Source organism: Hermetia illucens, chromosome 6 (genome assembly GCF_905115235.1).
Source record: "Hermetia illucens chromosome 6, iHerIll2.2.curated.20191125, whole genome shotgun sequence".
Taxonomy (NCBI): Eukaryota; Metazoa; Arthropoda; class Insecta; order Diptera; family Stratiomyidae; genus Hermetia; species Hermetia illucens.
The window spans coordinates 852644-874376 of record NC_051854.1 but is presented as its reverse complement, the minus strand read 5'-3'; the positions used below and the strand labels follow the sequence as shown (position 1 = coordinate 874376).

At 37.8% G+C, this 21733-nt stretch overlaps 3 protein-coding genes across 9 annotated transcripts in view; 2 read left to right on the top strand and 1 right to left on the bottom strand.

Moving 5' to 3' along the window:
* Positions 1 to 3404: 3404 nt before the first annotated feature.
* Positions 3405 to 14284, bottom strand: LOC119660106 (solute carrier family 23 member 2). Of its 2 annotated transcripts, none has more exons than XM_038068486.1 (9): positions 13978 to 14284; positions 5268 to 5911; positions 5086 to 5206; positions 4844 to 5018; positions 4541 to 4621; positions 4328 to 4467; positions 3892 to 4261; positions 3705 to 3825; positions 3405 to 3637 (listed from the first exon to the last, which is right to left on the bottom strand). In XM_038068486.1, the coding sequence occupies exons 1-9, from the start codon at positions 14002 to 14004 to the stop codon at positions 3577 to 3579; spliced, it is 1740 nt and encodes a 579-aa protein (XP_037924414.1). In that variant the 5' UTR covers positions 14005 to 14284; the 3' UTR covers positions 3405 to 3576. The 2 variants fall into 2 exon arrangements, with proteins under 2 accessions (XP_037924414.1, XP_037924416.1); XM_038068488.1 differs by lacking the exon at positions 13978 to 14284 and adding an exon at positions 6231 to 6343.
* A 4056-nt stretch (positions 14285 to 18340) lies between these two features.
* On the top strand, positions 18341 to 19483 carry LOC119658646. Its single transcript, XM_038066184.1, has 3 exons — positions 18341 to 18541; positions 18659 to 19244; positions 19305 to 19483. The coding sequence occupies exons 1-3, from the start codon at positions 18447 to 18449 to the stop codon at positions 19437 to 19439; spliced, it is 816 nt and encodes a 271-aa protein (XP_037922112.1). The 5' UTR covers positions 18341 to 18446; the 3' UTR covers positions 19440 to 19483.
* Positions 19484 to 19660: 177 nt separating this feature from the next.
* The window catches only part of LOC119658636 (rho-associated protein kinase 2), a 49560-nt gene continuing 47487 nt past the window's right edge, over positions 19661 to 21733 (top strand). For 3 of the 6 annotated variants that reach the window (XM_038066166.1, XM_038066167.1, XM_038066165.1), the window contains exon 1: positions 19668 to 20107. The gene's annotated coding sequence lies outside the window, so the exon portion shown is untranslated. Of the gene's footprint in view, positions 20108 to 21733 lie in introns of all 6 variants that reach the window. The other 3 variants (XM_038066163.1, XM_038066161.1, XM_038066164.1) reach the window with 2 other exon arrangements.

The window sequence follows — 21733 nt, the reverse complement described above, 5'->3', positions numbered from 1 at the left end:
ATCTCAACTTTGTCAAATCCTTCCGCAATATTTCAAGGCTCTCCCATGCGTCCAAGGTGCGCTCAGTTGACGTACCAGCTTCATATTTGCCCTCGTCACAAAATGTCCCTCCTCGATGACATGCATAGATACCGATAATCGCACCTTATTCATTCCCCATTTTTCCTCCTTGTCTACTTCCTTCATGTGTTCTTGGAACCTCGTCGTGATAAGCCGTTTTGTTTGGCCAATGTAGAATATCTCACAATCATTGCAGTTGATTTTATGTATTCCACTTATCTCTTCTTCTGTCAATGGGTCCTTTTCCCTTCCCACTCGTCTTTTTAGTGTTGCGCCTCTGCTGGATCCTGCTGTAACAATGCTGTATGTTGTATGTATGTATGCTGTATGCTCATCCATTTTGTTTCGTCTAAAGTGGTTGCTTGTTCGAAGAATGTTGTGTGTTGGTTCTTAAATATTCTGTCTTGCTTCTCCTTGATCAGTTTTTCTATTGTTTCGGCGGTGTAGCCGCTCTTAATTGCTGTATCGAGTATGTAAATCCTGTCTTTATGGAAACCTGCCTTGGTTAATGGGTAGGTGCAGAGGCTGTGAACTATTGAATTGTAGGCAGCCATTTTTTGTGTTACGGTATGAACTGAAGTTGCTATTATCGTTCTTTGAGTCGCCGTTGGTTTTCTACATAACTCGAATTCGAGTTCCACTGTTGTTCATTATTCGTAGGTCTATGAATGGTAGAGATCCGTATTCTCTCCTTTCCATTTTAAATTGAATATTCGGGTTATTCTGTTAAATGTCTGTTAGCGTGTTGTCGACCTTATCCTTTTCCATTATGGCAAATACGTCATCGACATATCTGAACCATATTCTCGGCATTATCCCCTTTTCTTCAATAACTGATTCAACATACGCCATAAACATTTCCGTCACAAGTGGTGACATTGGGTTGCCCATTGAGATTCCTGCTGTTGTTTTGTACAATTTCCCACGGAATGTAAAATAATTTTAATAATTTCTGTATCGATATATCATAATTTATTTTTAATATGGTACTTTTTCCGACGCCATCCGTCATCTATGGCACTGATTCAACGCCGATTATCTAAAAATTCCATAGCCTCAATATAAAAAAAAAATATTATACTGAAAAAAAAAATAAAAGTAAATACACTTTTTGGTTTCAGTTTGCTTCGATCATTCAGTCTCTTATTGTAGTTAGAAGTTCTGGGGTTCCGTATTCCGGATCCATCTTCAAAATTTCAAGCTACGTTTTTCTCTCGTCTAGAAACAATGGTATTATCCAGGATCTCGGATTTAGTGGCTGAGCGTTTCAATCTGTCTCACTGGGAAACGCAGTCATCAAACTTCCTGCAGACCCGAACTTAGATCAATTATCTTTGCTGAGAACGACGCGATTTTCAGAATTATACGAAATACGAAATCCAGCAAAATTACCTAAATATCCAGCAAGAATACCAGGAGTTGGTAACCCGTTTATAGCGTTTTACTTTTGGCACGCGAACATCAGAAAAAAACTATCTTCCTTCATTGCACTAGAAGATTTTGGCTTGCTTCCTGAGTTAACCCAGCTTGTTGCGCAAAAATAGTCATTTTCACGATGTTTTTTTCTTTAAGAAAATTTCAAATCTTTTCTGAACGATCGTTACATTTTCTTTTAATTGCAAACGTCGAAAAACTTTCAGTAATTATTTTCATTGAAAAATGTTTCACCGTTATATTACAAAAGGCCATCAAAAAAATTGTATTTTTATGTTTTGCAGTGACCAAAATTGAGGAACTGGATCATTTGAACCAAAAAAATGTCGATGCATTTAGTTAAGTAACAGTAAAAGCCAGTGTTTGATCGAAGAATTTAAACAAAAAAATATGAATTTTTCACAAAGTGGCAGATAGTCAAGACTAAAAAACGGTCGTTTTTGGGCTATAAAATGGTTATTTTTTTCGACAAACAAATCAAACCATTAACCGCTACATTTTTATGGATTGAATAAGCCTGTTGGTTTGTCATTTCAAGAAAAACACATTTGAAGTTTCAACTTCAGGCCGTTTATGGTACGGATTCTTCTCCTTCATTCACTATATCTCAATCATTTTGACTTGGATTAATTTGAAATTTTTTCTCACATAGTTATACAAAATGCGATAAAAAAAAGCAATTTTTTGAAAGTCACAAGTGGGGTTAACCCGTTAAGTCTTGACAATCTCCAGTACTTCCGGAATTTTCCCAACAGCTTCGATTTTTTTGTGTAAGAAAATGTAATTTATTTACAAAAAATCGCTCCTCCTCCTAGTGATTTTCTCAACAACCCACAAACAGTCCATGATCTTGCCAAGTCCACAGGAACGCTTGGTTTTTTTCGTAACTATTCCGGTCCATCCAAATAAGTTCTATAGCAATTATCATTTTTGGTAAACTGAATGTTTATTTGAGGAGGTCCGAAACGTGTTTCATTGAGGAAGCACAATTTGCAATTTCAAATACTATATTTTTTGGCTCCTTCCCAAGGTGCTTGAATTTGAATGGTTGAAGAAAAGCGTGCATGTTCGACATTTTTAAACCACCAGGACAGTTCTTCCGTATATCCCAAGACGCAAAAATATTTTCGAAAATTTTTATGGTTGATTTTCATTTTTGGTCGAACTGCACGAACATTTCTGCCTGAACCGCTCGAAATGCTTCTATTTTAGCCGATCAATAACAAAATCATCGATTCCTTTGTTTCTCAGTGCGTTGTCGACGACGTTTCCCATCAGACCTGATGACTTATATCAAAAAAGGTTTGCTGGTCACTTGTTCGAGCCCACCGCGAAAGTGCAAGACTCTCGTGTTCGTCTAGTAAAGAATCCAATAATTTTACCATAAGTCGTGATTCATCTGGTTTTATGATCACTTTCTGCATGCGAAGTATTAAACTTACCTTCAAACTCAGCAATGAAAGTGACCACATCTTGATTAAGCATTTTTGCAGAGTTAGAAAATTAGCCTGGACGACATGCACTTAATTCTGAAACCTGTCAATGGTTCCGCGTCCAGAGTTCTAACAAAAACCAACGTTGTTCATGTCCTTAATAAATTGGGATAACTAAGGTGTAGTACGGAATATCGAAAAGTATTGATCCTTGTGGTTGGTTGCAATTGCACGGTTTATGACAAATGAGTTGCAATCTGGTTGCAAACTAAGTTGTTTGTATAGGACGCCTTTCTTTTTTCCTGTTTCTAATTATATAATTTCCTCTTTCTAATTATATAATAATGGGAAATGAAGTAAAATGTTTTCCATCGTTGGAATCTTCCCCATAGGAGCTAAGCATAAACCGAGACATCGATATTTCCAAAATTCTAAATTCTAAAGTTGGGCAACGTTCTAAATAGAAACTAAATGGAATCTTCCACTCAGAATTTTTGCAGTTATTTATGGTAACAAGTGCAATTTTACAGCATCTATATTGCGACATGAATCTATTCTAAAACACTATCCTAAAATTTTTGGTTTCTATTTTGTAAAGCTAAAATACAACGTTGATCACATGTAAAACAAAGGAAATTTAAGTACTCATTCATTCCGGTTTTTTCATTTTGTATGTTGGCAAAAAGGGAACATAATAAGTCCAATTCCACCTGGAATAAAATAAATGTAAATCGAATATCTTTCAAATATTTGTGAATTGTTTTGCTCCAAACAAACCTTCGTAAGAGATTCATGCCTAAAGGAAAATCGTAGTCAGGCTTATGTTCTTGATATTGACTGGAAGTATCTAGTGGCATATGTTGCGCCCATGCAGTTACACCACGTTCCTCATCCGTCCCTGAATGAATACAAAGTTAAACCAATACTGGGCAGTTAGGAATAGAATAATGACACTAGAAGTTACCTGGAATCACATTGTCTAAGAAACATCCTAAAACACCGCCCACCAATATAGTGGTGCCAAGTAACACCGATAAGGTTGAATCGACTGTATCCACTCCCGTCTGTATACTTCCCGGATGATTTTGCATCCACTTGCACAGAACCATTGGAAAGAATATCGACACACCAATAATATATAGATTTCTCGCTGATTTCAGATCAACATATTGCAATGTTGATAACCCAAAAGCAATGATCATGCCAAACATTACACAAAAAATCCCTCCAACGACTGGATCCGGAATCATTATAAATACTGCACCGAATTTACTGATCACTCCTTGTATGACCATAATCAGCGCTGCCCATTGAATAACACGACGACTGCCAACCTGCAGTCGAATTCAAATAGCAGTGATTATCGGTACAGGTGGTGCTTTAAGGATATAATACTTTACCTTCGTTACACCGATAGCTCCAACATTTTCACCAAAAGTGTTAGTGCCGTTGCCTGCTCCCCAAAGACCTGCGAGCATTGTTCCAAAACCTTCTGTTCCTATGCCTCGATTGATTGCATGCAATGGCGGAGATTCAGCTTCTGCAATAACATTGCAAGAATGAGAGCATAATAAATAATATGAATAAAGACAGGTTGGAAGATAGGTACTTACCACACATTTGGGATACAGTTGGGTAATAGCTTATTGACTCCACCGTACAAGCTATGACTCCAGCAAGCATTCCTAGTACTCCTGAATAATTGGAAAATATGGAAAGTTGATAGCGTCAGTATAAGGGTAGCAGAAAAAAATTCATGATTTCAATGTGTTTGACTATTACTTGTACAGCATTTGGTGCGATGAAAATGCACAATCTCATTGGGAAAAAAATTTGGGAAAAATTAACATACTGTGCAGATGCGCTATACTTCACAAAGAAGTGAACAGGAGACATACAAACGTCTTCATACTTACCTGATAAAGTAACACTTGGAATGCCAAACTGCCCTGGGTAGGGAACATAGAACCATGAAGCATCTTCTAAAACACTCAAACGCACATCCGTTCTCGCCGGATGGCCGGGTGGGAAAACGTTTGTTACCGTAAAAATGGCGCATAAGCCCCACATTATCGCAATAGTTAATAATACCTTGAGAATTGAAAAAACAAACATTACTAATGACTGTCTACAAAAAATTAACTAGATGACTGCTTACCGGAAATAGTTTGAATAACTGAAACTTTGTTATTTGTAATCCAACTCCTTTTCTATAAGCCAGCAACGGAACACTTACGTTGACCATAATTTGGGAGAATAAAGTCAGCATCGATGTGGTTCTAATGTAAACAAAATCCATTAAAATAATTCATGAAGGTACAAATTGAATTGTTACTATACCCAACAGCAATTCCCCAATGTTTGGATGCAGTCTCGGCTGCATGTTCAAATAACGTCAGTCCCACAAGTGACACAGTTGGAACGATGGTGAGTGGTGTCACAAATCTCAATATCTTTCCGATCAAACCCGTATACCCAATAAATACTTGCACCAATGCTGACATAGCTATTGCACCGGATAACTCTCGCATCCGAACCTGCCACAGTTCAACTTTTTGATCTTCATGTAAAGCAGCAATTTCAGCTGCTGGTGGACACCTCCACTGCGGCAAACTTAGAATTGCCAAAGTTGGAACTAAAAACGATATCGTTCCACCCTGAACGATTGGGAGTCTAACTCCCCAGGTTGCTTGAAAGTAAGTAACTATGCCCGTCACAAAAATCATTGTTGAAATTATGACACCACGATTTGGATCACTATCTTCCATGCATAAAGCGGGAGTAAGAATGAATGGTATGGAGACGATAGCTCCAATCATTGTGAGGTAGTGTTGCAGAGCGAGGAAGATTCCTAGGTACCATGGTGGAGCATCATTAATTCCGTAAAGCATTTTTGATCGTGTCTTAGTAGATATGTCGCCATTGAAATTATTGGAACCTTCAGTTTGTGCATCAGGTGTATGAGGTATTTTATATGTGTCATCCTGGAAAGAATGAAAAAATATCTAAGTGTAATATCGCGGTGTTTCTAACGATTAAATTATTTGACATAATTAAGACTTGTCTTTTCTATTAAGCTTGCAAATACCGATATTTCGGGAAACGCTTGTTCCCTTCATCAGTGGCCAGCAGAAAGAAAAGGCAAATCTTAATTATTTCAAATAAAAATATAGATATATCCAATGAAGTTAAAATTGATTTATGTAGGAGAATATTCCACTCATACGTTCATGATACGATGATATCTTACTTGCTGCCCTTAGATTTGTTTGCGATTAAATGCAATGCAAGTAATCTACGAACCTAATGCTATTAATCTTCATTAAATTTTTTCTGTCGTTATCATTCTCTCCATGATACTTGTTCTTTTTCGGGGTTCTTTTCAAGCTTATCTAAATATGATTGGCAGTTACAGTGCTGAAAGTAAGCACGTTTTTAGTGAAGCACACTGGAACTGAAATCTTGAGATAGTTGTTTAATTTTCAATATTTTGCAAAATACATAATGGGTCCAAATAGACAGACACTTCCTTTCTCTCACAAATACTTCAGTTTTTATTTGTTATGTTACCGCGATTTATCTCCTTGGTACCAAGTATGCGAGATTGCAGGATCTTTTCTATTATGTTTTCTATTGAAGTTTTAAATCTTTGTATATTAGGCTCAACTGGAGATTACTTTGTCAACTAAACCCCAAGGTTTCCGAATTTGATTAATGAATTAAATAAACCTGGTTATCATTGTTTACCGTATATAGAAAATTATTACATGCATATGTATACCATATCTAGATGAAACATTCAAATTATCATTATATTTAAAAATGCTGGGCAATAAACTCATTAAAGATAACCGTTGTTGCGAATGAGAGTAATCTAGTTTATAGTTGCCATATAAAGTGTACCACAATGTCGATGCTCCTTTTGTAGCATTATAAAAGTTAGGGCATATCAATTGTTAACAAGGAATTATGTTCCTCAATTTTATCATCTCTTCATTTGTTAGTTATATATTTCACATTCTTACGATTAGTGATAAATAATACACTATCTTCAGGCATAATATCAGAGCGTACACAGGTAATTTTCCATGTCAACTTGCGATAATTCGCGCATGCTTTTTAGATGTTAATTGGTACGATTATATGGTAGGCTAACCATGCCTATGTGCCATTGAAATCCAATTCTAGCTATATCTTAGCCTTAGTTTGGTACTATATTGTTATGACTTGTGAACTCCTACCTAAAGACAAAGAACCGAATTAGGAAAAGAGGAAATATTCATGTGCGTCCACCTTGAGGAGTACCAAACTATTGCAAGTCTATTCGGGACATTTTTTAATTTTGATTCTTCTCCAAAATAAAACTGCATACTACAACCACACAAGAGATGTAGTCCATGATATTATCACACCCACCATGTAACTCCTACAAGCGGGCCAACTTTATTTATTTTGGTGGATAGACACCAGTAGTCCAATCTGGTCCAGGACAAATTCCTTTCTGGATTTGTGCATTGCTGATGCGGGATTAAATTTCAATTTTCAAAACCTTCAACGGAGACTGCGAATGTTCCTTTAAGATTACCATTATAACCCTACCCTCATTGAAGTTCTGTTTGATGGACAAAGTTATTGATATTCGCCTTCTGCTGATAAGCAACAATAACCACCGGCTTAACTTTTAGCAAACAGATTGGGATAAATTCTAGGAGAAGGTTGCTCCGAGATATCGGAACTCCGAGATATGGAAACAACGGTGGTACAATGGTGCTCCGTGACAGGATCTTGAAAACACTGTAACTTTCACACACATGGAGTTGTGAAACATGTCACCACTAGACGAGGCACCATTAATTTAGAGTCAATAAAAAAGCTCTATTGCAGCACAATGTTTTCAAATGCATTATATAATTATTCTATTCAAATATTTGTCGCGTCACTCAGGATCATGCCATGCGCTCGCATGAAAATTTATGCTAAAACAGTTTCTATTATGTAATAACAAACTAACCGCTTACAGTATTAAGTAATTTCTTCATTAAATGCAGACGTCAATTACATGCACTATAATCTGATCGTTTCATCCAAATCAGTAATCCCATAATATCCATTACGTGTAATAAAGTAAAATTTGAAATATGAATAAAACATTTCTTTTTTTTTTCTATAATGGACATCTACTTGGAACAACCGCGTCTATGTAAATTATGCACATACCATTTTGAGCATTTAATCGACATTGTCTTAGAATATATGAATTTGGAATAAGGTAGGAATTAGGAATTAATTAGGTAAATTACAGGTGCAAACTTAATAATCTTATTCAATCTTGTTCACGATGAATTTATTACCGTAGTTGGAAACATGATGAAATGGGGTGTAGTTTACACTCAATCAATATTTCATCAATATTAAAAAATCGATGAAAATGGTGTAAATATTTACACATTAGTGCATATATTTAGCTAATTGTTTGTAAGAATATAGATCAGTTTTGAATTGTCTACTTTAAGTCTTCAATAAGCGAATTTAGAGTTGAATCTTCAATTGCAGCGAAACAGAGATATAGAATATAAGATTTACGAAGTGACTATAAGATTCCAGAAATTTCCTTCAAAATTGAAGAATAATAATGAATAAATTTTTAAATTTGGACCTATTGTGAAGTCAAAATGTATCTATATCGTGCAATCAAAATCGTCAAAAAATGATAAAAAACAACAAGCAGGAAGCGGTCATGATTTCCTATCTCGATTATATCGATTATTTGCGGATTTTAAGGACCTCCTAACACTATCTTCAAATGATAACGATCTTTTTTTGCCCAACTGTCAAACTGTTCTCCAGCAACTTGTCTATAAATGATCACCTCGTGCAACACGATTTCAGACTGAATCTAAATTAAACAGAATTTTTGACGACTGATCCCAACGAAATATGCACCATCACTTTCAGTAGCAGTGAGCTACCCAGAACTGAACGATTTAAATACCTCGGATCAATGCTACCCGCTGTCTATGGACAACGGTAAACTTGTACCTTGACAGCATCAATGGCTTTTATGACTATCGATTTTTAATACCCCACATGAGTGGCTCATATTTGTCCTTCCCATCCAAGTTTGAGCTAATGAAGGAACTACTTTACAAAATATGTCATCATTTGATGGACATGTCGCTGAAGAATAATGTTTTAAATATTCAATAAACACACCACAATGAAATATTTTAGAGATTGACTCTGTCTGTTGATTGTTTTGAAAATAGTAAAAGTGATTTGATGTTTAATCTGTATGGACAACCAATTTTTTTTCAAACTTTTCTCAATTTAAATCCCTAATTGGTAAATCGCTTTGAAATTTTATCTTACTCAGATTATTTGAAACATAGGAAAATATAGACACTGACTTCTAAAATACTTATATATACATACATATATATACATTAAAGAAATATTTTTTTTGGTAAATATTATATTATTGAGAAATTTTTTCATTAAATTTATTAATTAATTAATCTAGTTAATTTACTATTAATTACAAGATGTTTTGTAGATTTCATTGCGCGGCCAGTCCAAAGGCATCATTTGTTTTAGAAATAATAACGACTTAAACTTCCTCCACAGTCCAAACGCCACGACAAAAAAATAAGTTGCAAATTCGGTTGAAGTATTGGAAGATCATAATATTCACAAGAAATACAATCCTTAATTTGCTGGCCCCCGTTTATGCTTATTGAATTTGTAAGCTTTTGCACAACTATGCTAATGCCTCAATGAAGACTTCCTACCTAATTGAATCGATATACCGAAATATTATATCTGAATACATTAGCATAAATACAATCTATTAACCCAATCGGAACTCGTCATTTGAATATATTTTCTCCGTTGTGCGAATTTTTGGGTAATTAATATGTAACGATTGTAAATATTTCGCCTGACTATTAGCACCTCCATCACCTCTACGATATAAGAATATATTGTATTTGACAGGGCAAACACGTGCTACCTAATGATTGATATTAGAATAGTATTTTCATTCTTATCAGTTCAAATTAATAATATTCGGTGTGAAATCCGTCTTTTCTACTAATAATAATAACAACAATAATCGTTGGTGAAACATTTGGATCAGGGCCTTGAAGTGTGTTAGAACATTTCATTCAAGACCGTAACGGTACACTATAGGATTCGATATTACAGAACTTTTTTAAGTGCCTGCTTTTCCTCAGAGAAAATATGGATACAACACAAACCACGAACAGAGAAAGAAGTTTGCCTTGGTCAATCCAAACTTCAAACAAGTCGGGAAACCGGAAGCTGGACCCTTCAAGCATGAGATTTTTTTTGTATTTCTTTAATAGAAACATCTGAGTGGACATTTGTCCCATTAGTACCTAGCACGTAACTCAGAACCTGACGATATTGTAGTTGACCTCTGTAAAGTGAAGAGCTGAGGCCCAGCACTCTAGCTCAGTGAGTTCTTCCATTTTAAGAGGACATACTATTTGTTTAGCTTTTCCATAGGGAAAAAGGAAGTCAATTCGTCCGAAAGTTCAAATTACTGCTCGATTCGGTTGGTATCCAATGTCAGGAAGATTTTTGTCCCAAAATATGCCCGGGTGAAAATTATATGGGTCTGAAGTGAAAATTATGTATCTCTGCTTCGAGCCCTCGGAAAATCCCGGCCCAGGAGAAATTTCCCTTCCCTCTTGCCAGGTCTGCTAATGTCCAATCTCGGTGCTTAGCATCAATGATTATTTTTAGTCCAAATATTATATCTACTTCCTTTGTGCAGCTAGTCCTTTGCCGAAATACTCGCATAACAATTTCGCTATCTCCACTACTAAACTTTTATATAATCCAGGTCTGGTAGATGGATTTTTGAGGGGTAATCCACAAAGTTCGGTTTCTCACATCGTGCGATGATGTACTATTCGAAAACTCAGCCGGAGTAGTTCCTATCTACATTCGAGCAGGTGTTATTTTTCTAATTTTCATTGATTCGATTTTCTGATAAAGCTACTGTTGACTGTCATTGTTTATTCAATGCGAGAGTAATTTAGAATGGTTAGCTGGTCATTGATAATCCTGCTAAGGGTACAATTGCAGGTATATCTTAGGCTCATATACCTTTGTTGAATGTTGCTCTCATGTGCTTAAATCTGAAAGCTATGAGTTTCTAAATGATCTAAATTAAAGTGGGAAGGAAGATAAAGACCAGTCCTATATGCTACAAAATTGCATTAGGTCGATGTCGAAAGTAGCTTCCACTGCAGAATCGAGCCGCGATTTGTACAACAATCCGAAAATAATGTAAGATTTCAGGGGAATGTTAGGCGAGACTGCAGAAAATTGATTTATTAATGTAAGCAATCTTATATGTTATGGTACTTCGCAAATAGATGTAATCGATTTCCTTCATTAAAACTCTACTAGTGGATATTGCAACGCTACAACCAAAATGAATGAATTTGGAATAGCATCTATTGAAAATCCTTTTTTATTAATTTACAATATACTGTGAAATAAACCTCAAACAAAAACAACGAACTATAGTTCGAGAGAGATACGTCAGTTTCTTAAATTAATTGATGCACAATATAAATAGATTAAAGCGATTAATTAGTGCCTAATAAGCTAATTTGTATTCATGACATGCTAATTGTTGAGTAAATAATTTTGCTTGGTTTAATAACATCAAACATGATTGTCCTGATAATTAGTAAATACGTTTTGCATATATAGTTACACGTTTATTATTTGGAAGATTCATTTTCATTTGTTGTACCAGTGTTCCGTGTACCTCAGGTTTCTGATACGTTCAAATACGCTATGTTTTCTCAACGTTTTTCATTGTACATTCACCAATAATTTCTCAACTTCTTAAGAAGAGAACAGCAGCCTAAGTTACCGAAGGCGTAAAAATCAGCCCGGAAGTCTTCAATCAATATTTTTTTGGGATGCACTGGAAACCATCTGAATATAATCTCGCGGTGTTTCTAGCGATTAAATTATTTGAAATAATTATGCCTTGCTTTTGCTTTTTGCTAGTAATTTTTATTAACCTTGCAAGACTTGTAGCATAAGGGAACAAGTGGTTGCCGAAATATTCGTATTTGCAAAACTCAGGACTGTAGCACTGATAAAGGGAACAAGTGGTTCCCGATATATCATTATTTGCAAGGTTAATAAATATTACTAGCGAAAAGCAAAAGCAAGTCTTAATTACTTCAAATACTTGGAATCGTGTTTATAGATTATCTCAAAATTGAAAACTGTTACAGGAGAATTTTGCGTTACATAATTGGAGCGATAGAATGGTGGCAATTGAGATATCCTTATATTAGCGCACCAAACACACCTATGCGCTATCGCTCGTGGTTAGCTGAAATGCGTTTCAGCTTCCCCCACGACTTCCCGACACACTCACACTACTCCTCTACGGTTCTGCGCCAAGTGCCTTGAGGCAACCCACTCATTAGTCACCTTGGTAGAGTAGATTGTGCAATTGTCGCTCCTCGCTAAAGTGTGACCTATCCACCGCCACTTCCGTTTGAGATAGTGACAGGCCAGCGCACTCCGATGACACGACGCACACAGGTATTGACGAAACTTGGAGCTTTTGGGTAATAGTGGAGTTTACTTTCCATGTGCTACTCTCATATAGCAAAACAGCAAAAACCCAGTGTTCACAGAACAGTCACAACTTGATCTTGGTATTGAGATAACTGTACTTCAAGATTTTAGACAGAGCGCAGCGAAAGTGGATCTAGCAGTTAATGCGTCGCCAGACTAAGAACCTTGGTTTTGTTGGTGTTGATCTTCAGTGCAACTATACTTGCCCCTCTTTCCAAATCAAGAGCTATTTGGCCAAGGTCCATAACCCGGTGAGAGAGTAAGCAGATGTCATCAGCTTATTCGAAGTGTTTTCATGGTTTATTGAACTCCTTTACGTCCTCCGATACTTCTTCTAGATACTTCTCCAATTGTCATACTGAAAACTGGCCCATTCTTTGAGATCTTAGCGATCATCCCCTTCTTCCATTTGCTGGGAAAGGTCTCGGATTCTCTAGATTTCTGTACTAGTGGAACCAGTAACAAGATTTTTTTCTGTTTATTTCTTGCTTATTTGTAGGTTTTATGTATTAGCCTCGTTCTTCTTCATCAGCCAAACTAAAACGATGATAGACGATAAGTCCATTTTTGTCTAAGGCTAAAAAAGGTTCCCAAAATGGAACAAAAGAAAGGAATCGACAAATTTCATAGCATTTTCATGAAAATGGGTTTTTTTAACATTTTTAATAATTGTTCGTGTAATGGAAATCAATAAATAAAATATATGTATAAATAAGACTGTTCATATAAATATATAAACTAGTATTATTTTCCCTAACTTATTGGGATAATAAGTGAAGTTTTAATGCGAGGCTTAGACCGCTCGAGCCTAAAAATTTAGACCACTTCTACTAATCTGAAAAATTTGAAGAAATTTTCTTATAAGTATAATTGAGGGCGAAAGAATCCGAATTTATAATAAAAAAATCTATTCACAATTTTGTTTTGAGCAAATGACCCGTGAAGTCTGTCTGAACTCTTAAACAATACTGAATTTGCAAACCGCAATCGAAGCAATCAAAGTTGTCGATATACTCGATATACTTAGTATAAATGTTTCTATTCCAATTTTACGTTTCTATTTTCTCTCATTTTGATTATGTAAGGACGAATTGATTGCATCGACAAACAAAACTAACGACGTATATTACTGTATATAGCTTTCAACTGTAAAATGGGTGGAAAATATCAACAGTGACAACGAGCTAAATTAATTTTCTTTACTGATTTCTTGCCGATGGTCGATTTCGTTATGTGCAGAAGTTCATGCAAGTTCATGCATATTCACTGCACTTTCGTGAATGGACTATACATAATATTGCATAATTTGTAACCAGTACTTTCCAAAGTTCCAAAATAACCGTAAAAACTAGTTTTATGAACCATAAAAATTACTTCTATGTGAAATGAAAATATTTTTAAAATCACTTACATCAGTAACAACACTATTCAACTCCATACTTAGCTGGCACCCTAAACTTCCCACTATGCACCCTGAACTGAGGACTGGAAAATTGAATGCAAAGATAAAGTTCTTCCTCCACTTCTCTAAAATTCACAACTGCCACGTTTAGGCTAGGAACATCCACTATAATTACTATATTCTGCCCGATCGGAGAAAACGCTTAGTATGGAATACTCGTATCTCACTTAGCGTCTGATACCGAACTGGCGGCTTTCTAAAGACTTTAGGCTACTTTTTATCTACCGACCGAATAGAACCGTTGCCTTGTGCCTCAGAATATAAAACTAATCTCTCAAATTACAAATTGGTAAATTAATATCAATCGACAAGATTTTCAGTGTCTGCGAGCAGGCGCAGCGAATATATTGTGAGGCAATTGGAGGAAATACATTTGCAAGTTGTGAGATTGCATTGAATCGATTAAGAATCATAAACTCTTTGGGATCACTGTCTCCCTTTGATATGTTTATTTGCTGGTTTGAATTGAATAGTAGAATGTTTGGTAAATTTGTACGCTATCAGATTGTTCGATTTTTGGGAAAAAGTACTCCACTATTTTCTAGTTACGCGAAATTGACTGAGTGGTTGGCCAAAATTGTCTCTCGAATAGGAAGATAAACAAAATAGCACAATTATATGTAATTTTCACTGGTTTTAAATTAGTTCTCTATAAATTAGTGTTTATAATAAAAGGTCTTGTTAAGAAATTACTGGAATTACCCATTAGCAACCGTGAACAAGCTTCCAGCGAACGAACAATTGATAATTAATAACCAAATGAACTATTAAGCGGAAAATCTAGTTTTCCTAGCCGCCTTCGTCTTTCTGCCCTCCCTACGAATACCATTTTAAGTATTCGAGTTAGGTCCATACGCTGAACGTGGCTAGCAACTAGCGAAATTTTATTAATTTGGAGACTTCAGGGTCATCAAATATTTGGTACAACCCATGGTTGTAGCTGATTCGCCATTGACTGTCCTTCCGTTTCGCTCCTATTTTCGCCTGAAAACCCTCCTCTCGAAGGTATCGACCAGTTTTTCGGAAGTTTGTATTAGGGTTCATGTTTCACCATGCATCGCATAGCATAGTTCTTTTTATCGTTTTATATACTCGGAACTACGCTGTACTGCATATGCAAACTGAATTCGTCGTTTTATTTTGTCAAGTTCATTTCCATTTTTCGTCAGTTGTACACCTAGGTATATAAAGTTGACTACAGTTGTCAAGTTGTACTCGTCATTCGTTATACTTTGTCTGGAAGGCGTTATTTTTCTTTTTTGTGTCTCAATTTTCCTCTTGTTTTCGTTAATTCCAACTAGACCAACTTCGTCTGCTGATTTATCGAAGTTTATAAAAACCTCTCTTGCTAATCGCCAAATGATGTTTATATCGTGCGCATATACGACGATTTGGTAGAACTTATAGAACAGCTTATCTTTTGTATCCCCAAGCAACTTTCGTATAACAGGTACCAGCCCATCTTCTTATTTTATTCCGAGTCACAGCTTTCTCATCGATATGATCTTACATCGAAGATGCTGGATGATCATTTTTTGGGATGAGAACGTGGTCTATCTAGTTGAAGGTAACGCCGTCTGGGGATGCTCATGTACTTTTGTGAATGCGCTTGTGGGAGAAGCATGTCGATTTTATAATTAAATTTCTCCTACTTTCAAAGTCAATGAGGCGTTGGTCGTTGTAATTCGATATATTATGGAGATTGTACTCCTTGGTCGTTCCTTGAGGTTTCGGGGGCAATGAGTCGTGTAATCTTTCCTTTCTTTGACTTCGTTATTGTTTTCTTTAGTTGGTGCGTGCACGTTATGAAGCCATATATTAAAAAAATTGCTTTTATATTGAGATGTTTTGCAAAACAAATCAGTGCCATAATCGATGAAATTAAACAACGCAGGATTTTTGTGCATGCACGGTAGATGAAATGCTTTATGTGCTATAAACTAAGCCATCATCTGCTCGGTGTGTTAAGCCCCTTTCTCCGCTCCCTTTTAGCTTCTGCTTAATTTATCCGCTGCTGCATCTGTTTCACCGTTGCAATTACTGCACTCTGTTCCATCATATAGCTTTCTACATTTCCCACCGTCAAACGAAGCCCTGGTTCAATATCGGGATTTCTCCTTGGGCTTTCAAATCTTAGGCAGTTGAAAAGAGGTGTTTCCAAAAATTCGCATTTGTATCTCTATTTAGTTCTTAAGGCCCTCCCTTAAGGATCAAGTCGAATAGTTAGTTTTGACTTAGTTCACATATTTATGTTAGGGATGATTCTGTGTGTCCAACGAGTATTTTTCACCTAGTCCTATGCTGTTTGACATGTATTTCGAGGGCATGGTGGCAGCTGGTGGGAGCTCCTTTGTGCCCTTTAAGCTTTAAATGCTGCTTTCTGCCCTTTAAACTTTAAATGCGATGGAATTCAACTTCAATTTGAAAGTTACTCCCAAGTATTGCAGTGATAACTGAAAGCGAGTACCACGTTCACTGATACAAACTTCAAATCACTTTCATGCTTGGCAACCTCTACCCCAAAGCCTTCATCATCCGTTTGGGTGGCGGAATGCTATGATCACTCTTACGTCATTGCGTAATGCGAATTTGCTCGCCTATCGCAGAATAGCAAGGCAAGGGTTTCCGTTAAAATTTCAACACTCCTCGTTTTTTCGTACGATTTACAGAAGAAAGTCGAACTAATGCTAATTATTTTTGTAAGGCTTAATGTATAAGAAAAAATAGTTCTACATTATTTTAAGACAAAATGGCGGCGCAATAGATTATTCACCGAAGTTCCTTTTTTTAATGATATTCAAGGGCAAATCATTATTTAGGAAATACGTGTAATTCTATGTAATTTGATTTAAAGGTGAGCACCAAACGACACGCAACTAATAATAATTGGCTATCAAATAAATTCTAAAGTTAAATGGCGAAATTTGCTCTAAAATTTCCTGCAAATTGATACCAAGACTTCACTCGCAAAATGCTCTTTTTGGGTCATCGCCCTCTTTACATTGTATTTCTGGATCTAGAGAAAGCGCTTGAGCGTGTGCCACACGAACTCATCTGGTATGCTTTACGACAACACTTAGTGCCAGAAGAACTCGTGCGCTGCGTTCAATTGCTCTACCACGATCCGAAAAGTAAAGTTCAAAGTATGGCGGGTGTACCAAAACCGCTTCGTGTCTCTGTTGGTATTCATCAAGGGAGCGCCCTCTCATCACTCTTTGTTCTTGTTATGGACACCGTCACACGGGACATCCAACGTCCAGCGCCCTATACACTACTTTATGCAGGTGATGTTTTCCGATCCCGCTTGTGAACGGGACAAAGGCTGAAGAAAAAGAAGGAGTTTTCCTAGCAAATAGCAATAATGATCTCGAGCAACCTGTGCAAAAGTGGAACGATCGCCTCACGCAACACGGTCTCAGATTGAATCTAAACAAAACTGAATTTTTGACGACCGATCCCCATGAAACAGACACAATCACTGTCAGCGGCAGTGATCTGCCCAGAAGTCACGAAGATGTTGCGTTGAACTAGTGACGTGACACGTTTTGATCACATCCGAAATAGGGATATCCGCAATCGATATGGGGTTACACCGGTCGTGGAAAAATTGCGAGAGAGGCGTCTTCGACTGTATGGACACGCAATTCGCGCTAACAAGAATTCACTTGCCAAGATTGGTCTGAACATTGAAGTCGATGGTAAACGACCAAAAGGCAGGCCGAAACAACGATGGCTTGATACGCTGGAGAGGGATTTAAAAGCCTCGAGATTGCATCCAGATCAGGCATTTGACAGCTTGTGAATGGGACAAAGGCTGAAGAGAGAAAATAAAAAGGAAACCTTTTAATAAATAAAAAAATAGTCAGAAAAATCGCAAGTGCGAATATGTGTTACAGATAATCAATCCTCCATCGATTTTGTCCATTATAATTGCCTTTCTAGCAAATAATACCTTCACACAGCTGTGTATTCGGATCCCACCACCCATTTAGCTTTAGATTTAGGACTCCCTTAAGTGAATTTGCAAATAATGGACATTGAATTCAGGGAACAAACATACATAGACCTTTCCACGGGTGATGAATTTACATACGAGGGCTTCTATATGGATATTTTCTTTCTAGGACTATCTTCGGTATTTCTTCTTATTAGAATATTTTCCGTTTTCGTGTTATGTATGTCTTGTTTCCTGTTATGTTTGTCGCTAACGGCATTATGAACGCACGAGGGATTGCATATATGTCGATATTTCGATGCAACAAGCTTTGTTTAATACTATTTTACATAAAAACAGTTCCATCTAGCAGTCGAATGCGCAAAGCATATCAGCCGTTGGTATGATGTTGACATTCGGTAACTGTCATCTTAGCTGTTCTTAGTAAATAAATCTGTTTGGATCTCGCATCATCAATCGAATAATGACGCCGCGTCGCTGTTGTGCGAAAGATTGCTTCAATTCCAAACTGAATACGAAAGACATCGAATACTTCCCATTTCCGAGAAGTGAATTCTAGTGAGTATACGCATTGCCACTTTGACTTAGCGGTCCTGATGGATTGGATCATTGAAGGAAGCCTCGACCCAGGATATACAGAAAAGGCATACGATTACTCGGTTTTTCTCATTTTAGCGCACATAAATGGGCAATTGCAGCTGGGCGAAGTGATCTCACCTTGAAGTCTCTGCAAAACCTCTCAAAATATCATCTTTGCGCTGAACATTTTACCGCGGACAGTTTCGTCAATCCGCCTTACAACACGAAACTCAAGAAGACACTTCGTCCCCTTAAGGTTCCGATGCCAACTATCTTCAAGAACAACATGCACAAATTCGACCCTTGCTGCCGTCAAATTGTCGAAGTCAACAGCTCCGACCCACCTAGTAGCCCGGCCTGTGACGAACCCACGGCGCTTTCAGATGCAGAGGACACAACGACGATCCTGGTTATCCCAGAGCTATTGGCGGAGCTTGCAAGGAGCGAAAAAGTGAGGTCGCGGTACAGTCAGGAAGAACTCATTGAAGAAATCAAAGATGCCGCTATCCTGGATGAACAATATTGTGGATCTAAGGCAGCTTTAGATGACGACGAAATTAAGAACGAGTTCCTGAAGCATGCGTGCCGGCTCTGTGCTGGCGAATTTGATTACGAACAACTTACCCGCATTTTCACGGATCGGCTGATACATGAAACTGTGGACTTTGTTTTACCTGACCAGGTGAGTTGATGGGTACTTTTTTGCTTTTGGTTACAATTTCGTCTTCCAATTTATCCGCAGATCAAGGAGGATGACGGCTGTTCAGACTTGATATGCCCGGAATGCCTGGAGAAGGCAAGCAAATGTGTGGAAATCATAAAAAATTTTCGAAAAGCCCAAGTAGAATTACGGAAATCCTTATTTAAAGAATCTTGATATGAATGCAGCAGCTCTCTGGAAATATATTTTAATAACATGTGGCAAATTCTTTAATTTATAAGAAAGGATTTAAATTCTGGAGGTTTTCGGAAGGTTCGTGTATTCGATTGGCCGCTATGGGAAACTGCCCCTGCTCGTACAACCTTGAGCAAACCCATTGAAATCTGGCAACCCGAGTTGCTCAAAGAGTAGAATGAATCTGAGATATTTTTAAACTGTCAAATATTGAAACGAACAAAGATGGCAATTCGTGCGTAGAGGAGGCGGTCGTCAATTACGTTCGTGCGCGTAAAAATGTGAATTTCTCTGATATTTCGTAAACTCACGGCTCGTAAATTATGTGAATGATGTGATAAATGCTAGAATTAATAATTTCAATGTACAATACGGTGTGTCAGTGCACGTTTACCACCAAATTGTTCGCGAAAAGAAACATCTGTGCCAAGAAAATATTTTTTTTTCTTCTCGGTCTCTGAGGGCTTGAACGTCGACGGCTGCCGACGATAACGACATCGGACAAGACGACGGGACAGACAGATCGCAGTAAAAAAAAGAAGAGTTCACCCCCAAAATCCATCTTGACTCGCGAGATCTGAAGTTTCACCGCCCCGGGAAGGTGCCATCATATGTGGAGTGCTCTGATCGAATAGGACCCAACAAGTCAGGTATGTAAATATTCCAATTCGATTAGTATCATTTCCTTGCTGAAAGACGGCCCGGGTGCAGGAAGATGGACGTTTGGGGCGCCCCGCAACAGTTCTTATTCCCCGGTGGAGTGTATCATCGTTCGATTCTCGCAACGGGTTGAGTCAAACGCGGCGGCTATGAAAAGCGAAAAAAGTATCACGCCCACACCGCTATTACGTCCAAGAGAAGAAAAAACCTTTGCAAGCAGCATTCACGTTTGCATTCGTCGGGAGTCACATTTTCAAATTCCGTGGTATTGCGTCCTCGTTAATTTTAGCGGAGCACAGAAATCGCGATCGGGCTCTAAAGATGGGCTGAGAACAGAATCTCAGTGCCTGGCGCTCAAGGAGGTGCTCGGGTCGGCCTCTCGCAACCCAGTTCCAAAAGTATCGCCCGGTCGGGCCGTTTGACCTGCTTCATTCGGTGGCCGTGACGCTTCCGTGGCCACTGGAGGCCGAAGTGCGTCAACTCGCCGCCGGCCGCGGGCTCAATGACCCAATCGCTCCAATTTGCCTGTGAGCTTGTCACTTATTGAGTGCCAGATTTGTTGATGCTTGCAATTATATAACTGGCGGCTCAGCTCTCCGGGTCAGAGCAGGCAGTCGACTTCGCAATCGCGGCAGTTTCTGATCAGATCTTTCGCTTCGAGTCTCAACTCTGCGCATTCGTTTTGCACTAATTGCTTTATTGAAATTCATCGAGTAGATGCACGTGGGCTGAGCTGTTATTGTGAAGCGATCATCTCACCTCAATTCCTCGTCAATCTTGGCACTGGAAGACCTCGTCGTTGTTCCCCGGTTTGGAACGTCAATGTCGAAATTGATTGCATTTCCGAATGGATTTGGATTTTTGTGAAGAACCTTCCGTTTCGGGCATAGTGTGCGGGGTGGAGGCTAAAATGCAACTCTCCAATAATCTAAGGATAATGTCTTACTCTGTTTACCATCAATTGAATTGAATATCAATAGATACCTGAATTTGGAACAGATAATAGCAAGGCTAACTGAATTTATAAGATTAATTATGCACAGTGAAGTTAGAATACAAAATGACAGTGTATGGATCGTTCCATATTGCATATCATACACTTATTTGTGCCTTAAAATATCCTCCCCACGGCTCTAATATACTCACGCAGTCTTTACGAAGTGTGTGGAGTCGACGCGTCGTTCCTGTCAACTTTGGCGAATGTGCTTCAACCCATGACTACCCTCCAGAAAATAATCCTCCTTCTTAACAGAACACTGTCATTTTTGAAAATTTTGCCGGTTTAATTGTTCCAAACATAAATTTTTGTGTTTTTGTAAGATAATCCGATGATCCCCTTCTGAACCATTCAGCATCATTCAGTGGTGCGAAAACCGATGTTTGGTCTGGGCCCGTCAAAATGGAGAGTTTAAATTGGCCAATCACTTGTTAAGGTCCAATTCGTCACTACCAACAAACACATGATATTCCGGAATACTTCACTACTTCAAAGAAAGCAGGAGCTGCCTTGTTGTCTTGTGAACGTTACCTTTATAGGCAGACAACGTAAGGCTCTGTCTATACGGGTAATGTGATCCATCGGCCGCAATCGGAAGCCTAATTTTATCGATAATTGT

What these genes read in the sequence shown, in the direction of transcription:
- LOC119660106 (XM_038068486.1), bottom strand. Translation starts at nt 14,004, where the DNA reads ATGGAGTTGAATAGTGTTGTTACTGAT. An exon ending in AGTTATTCAAACTATTTCCG is followed by an intron (nt 5,019 to 5,085) that starts GTAAGCAGTCAT and finishes TCAATTCTCAAG; the next exon opens with GTATTATTAACTATTGCGAT. An exon ending in AACTGTATCCCAAATGTGTG is followed by an intron (nt 4,468 to 4,540) that starts GTAAGTACCTAT and finishes ATGTTATTGCAG; the next exon opens with AAGCTGAATCTCCGCCATTG.
- LOC119658646 (XM_038066184.1), top strand. Translation starts at nt 18,447, where the DNA reads ATGACGCCGCGTCGCTGTTGTGCGAAAGATTGCTTCAATTCCAAACTG. An exon ending in TTTCCGAGAAGTGAATTCTA is followed by an intron (nt 18,542 to 18,658) that starts GTGAGTATACGC and finishes TTCTCATTTTAG; the next exon opens with CGCACATAAATGGGCAATTG. An exon ending in ACTTTGTTTTACCTGACCAG is followed by an intron (nt 19,245 to 19,304) that starts GTGAGTTGATGG and finishes ATTTATCCGCAG; the next exon opens with ATCAAGGAGGATGACGGCTG.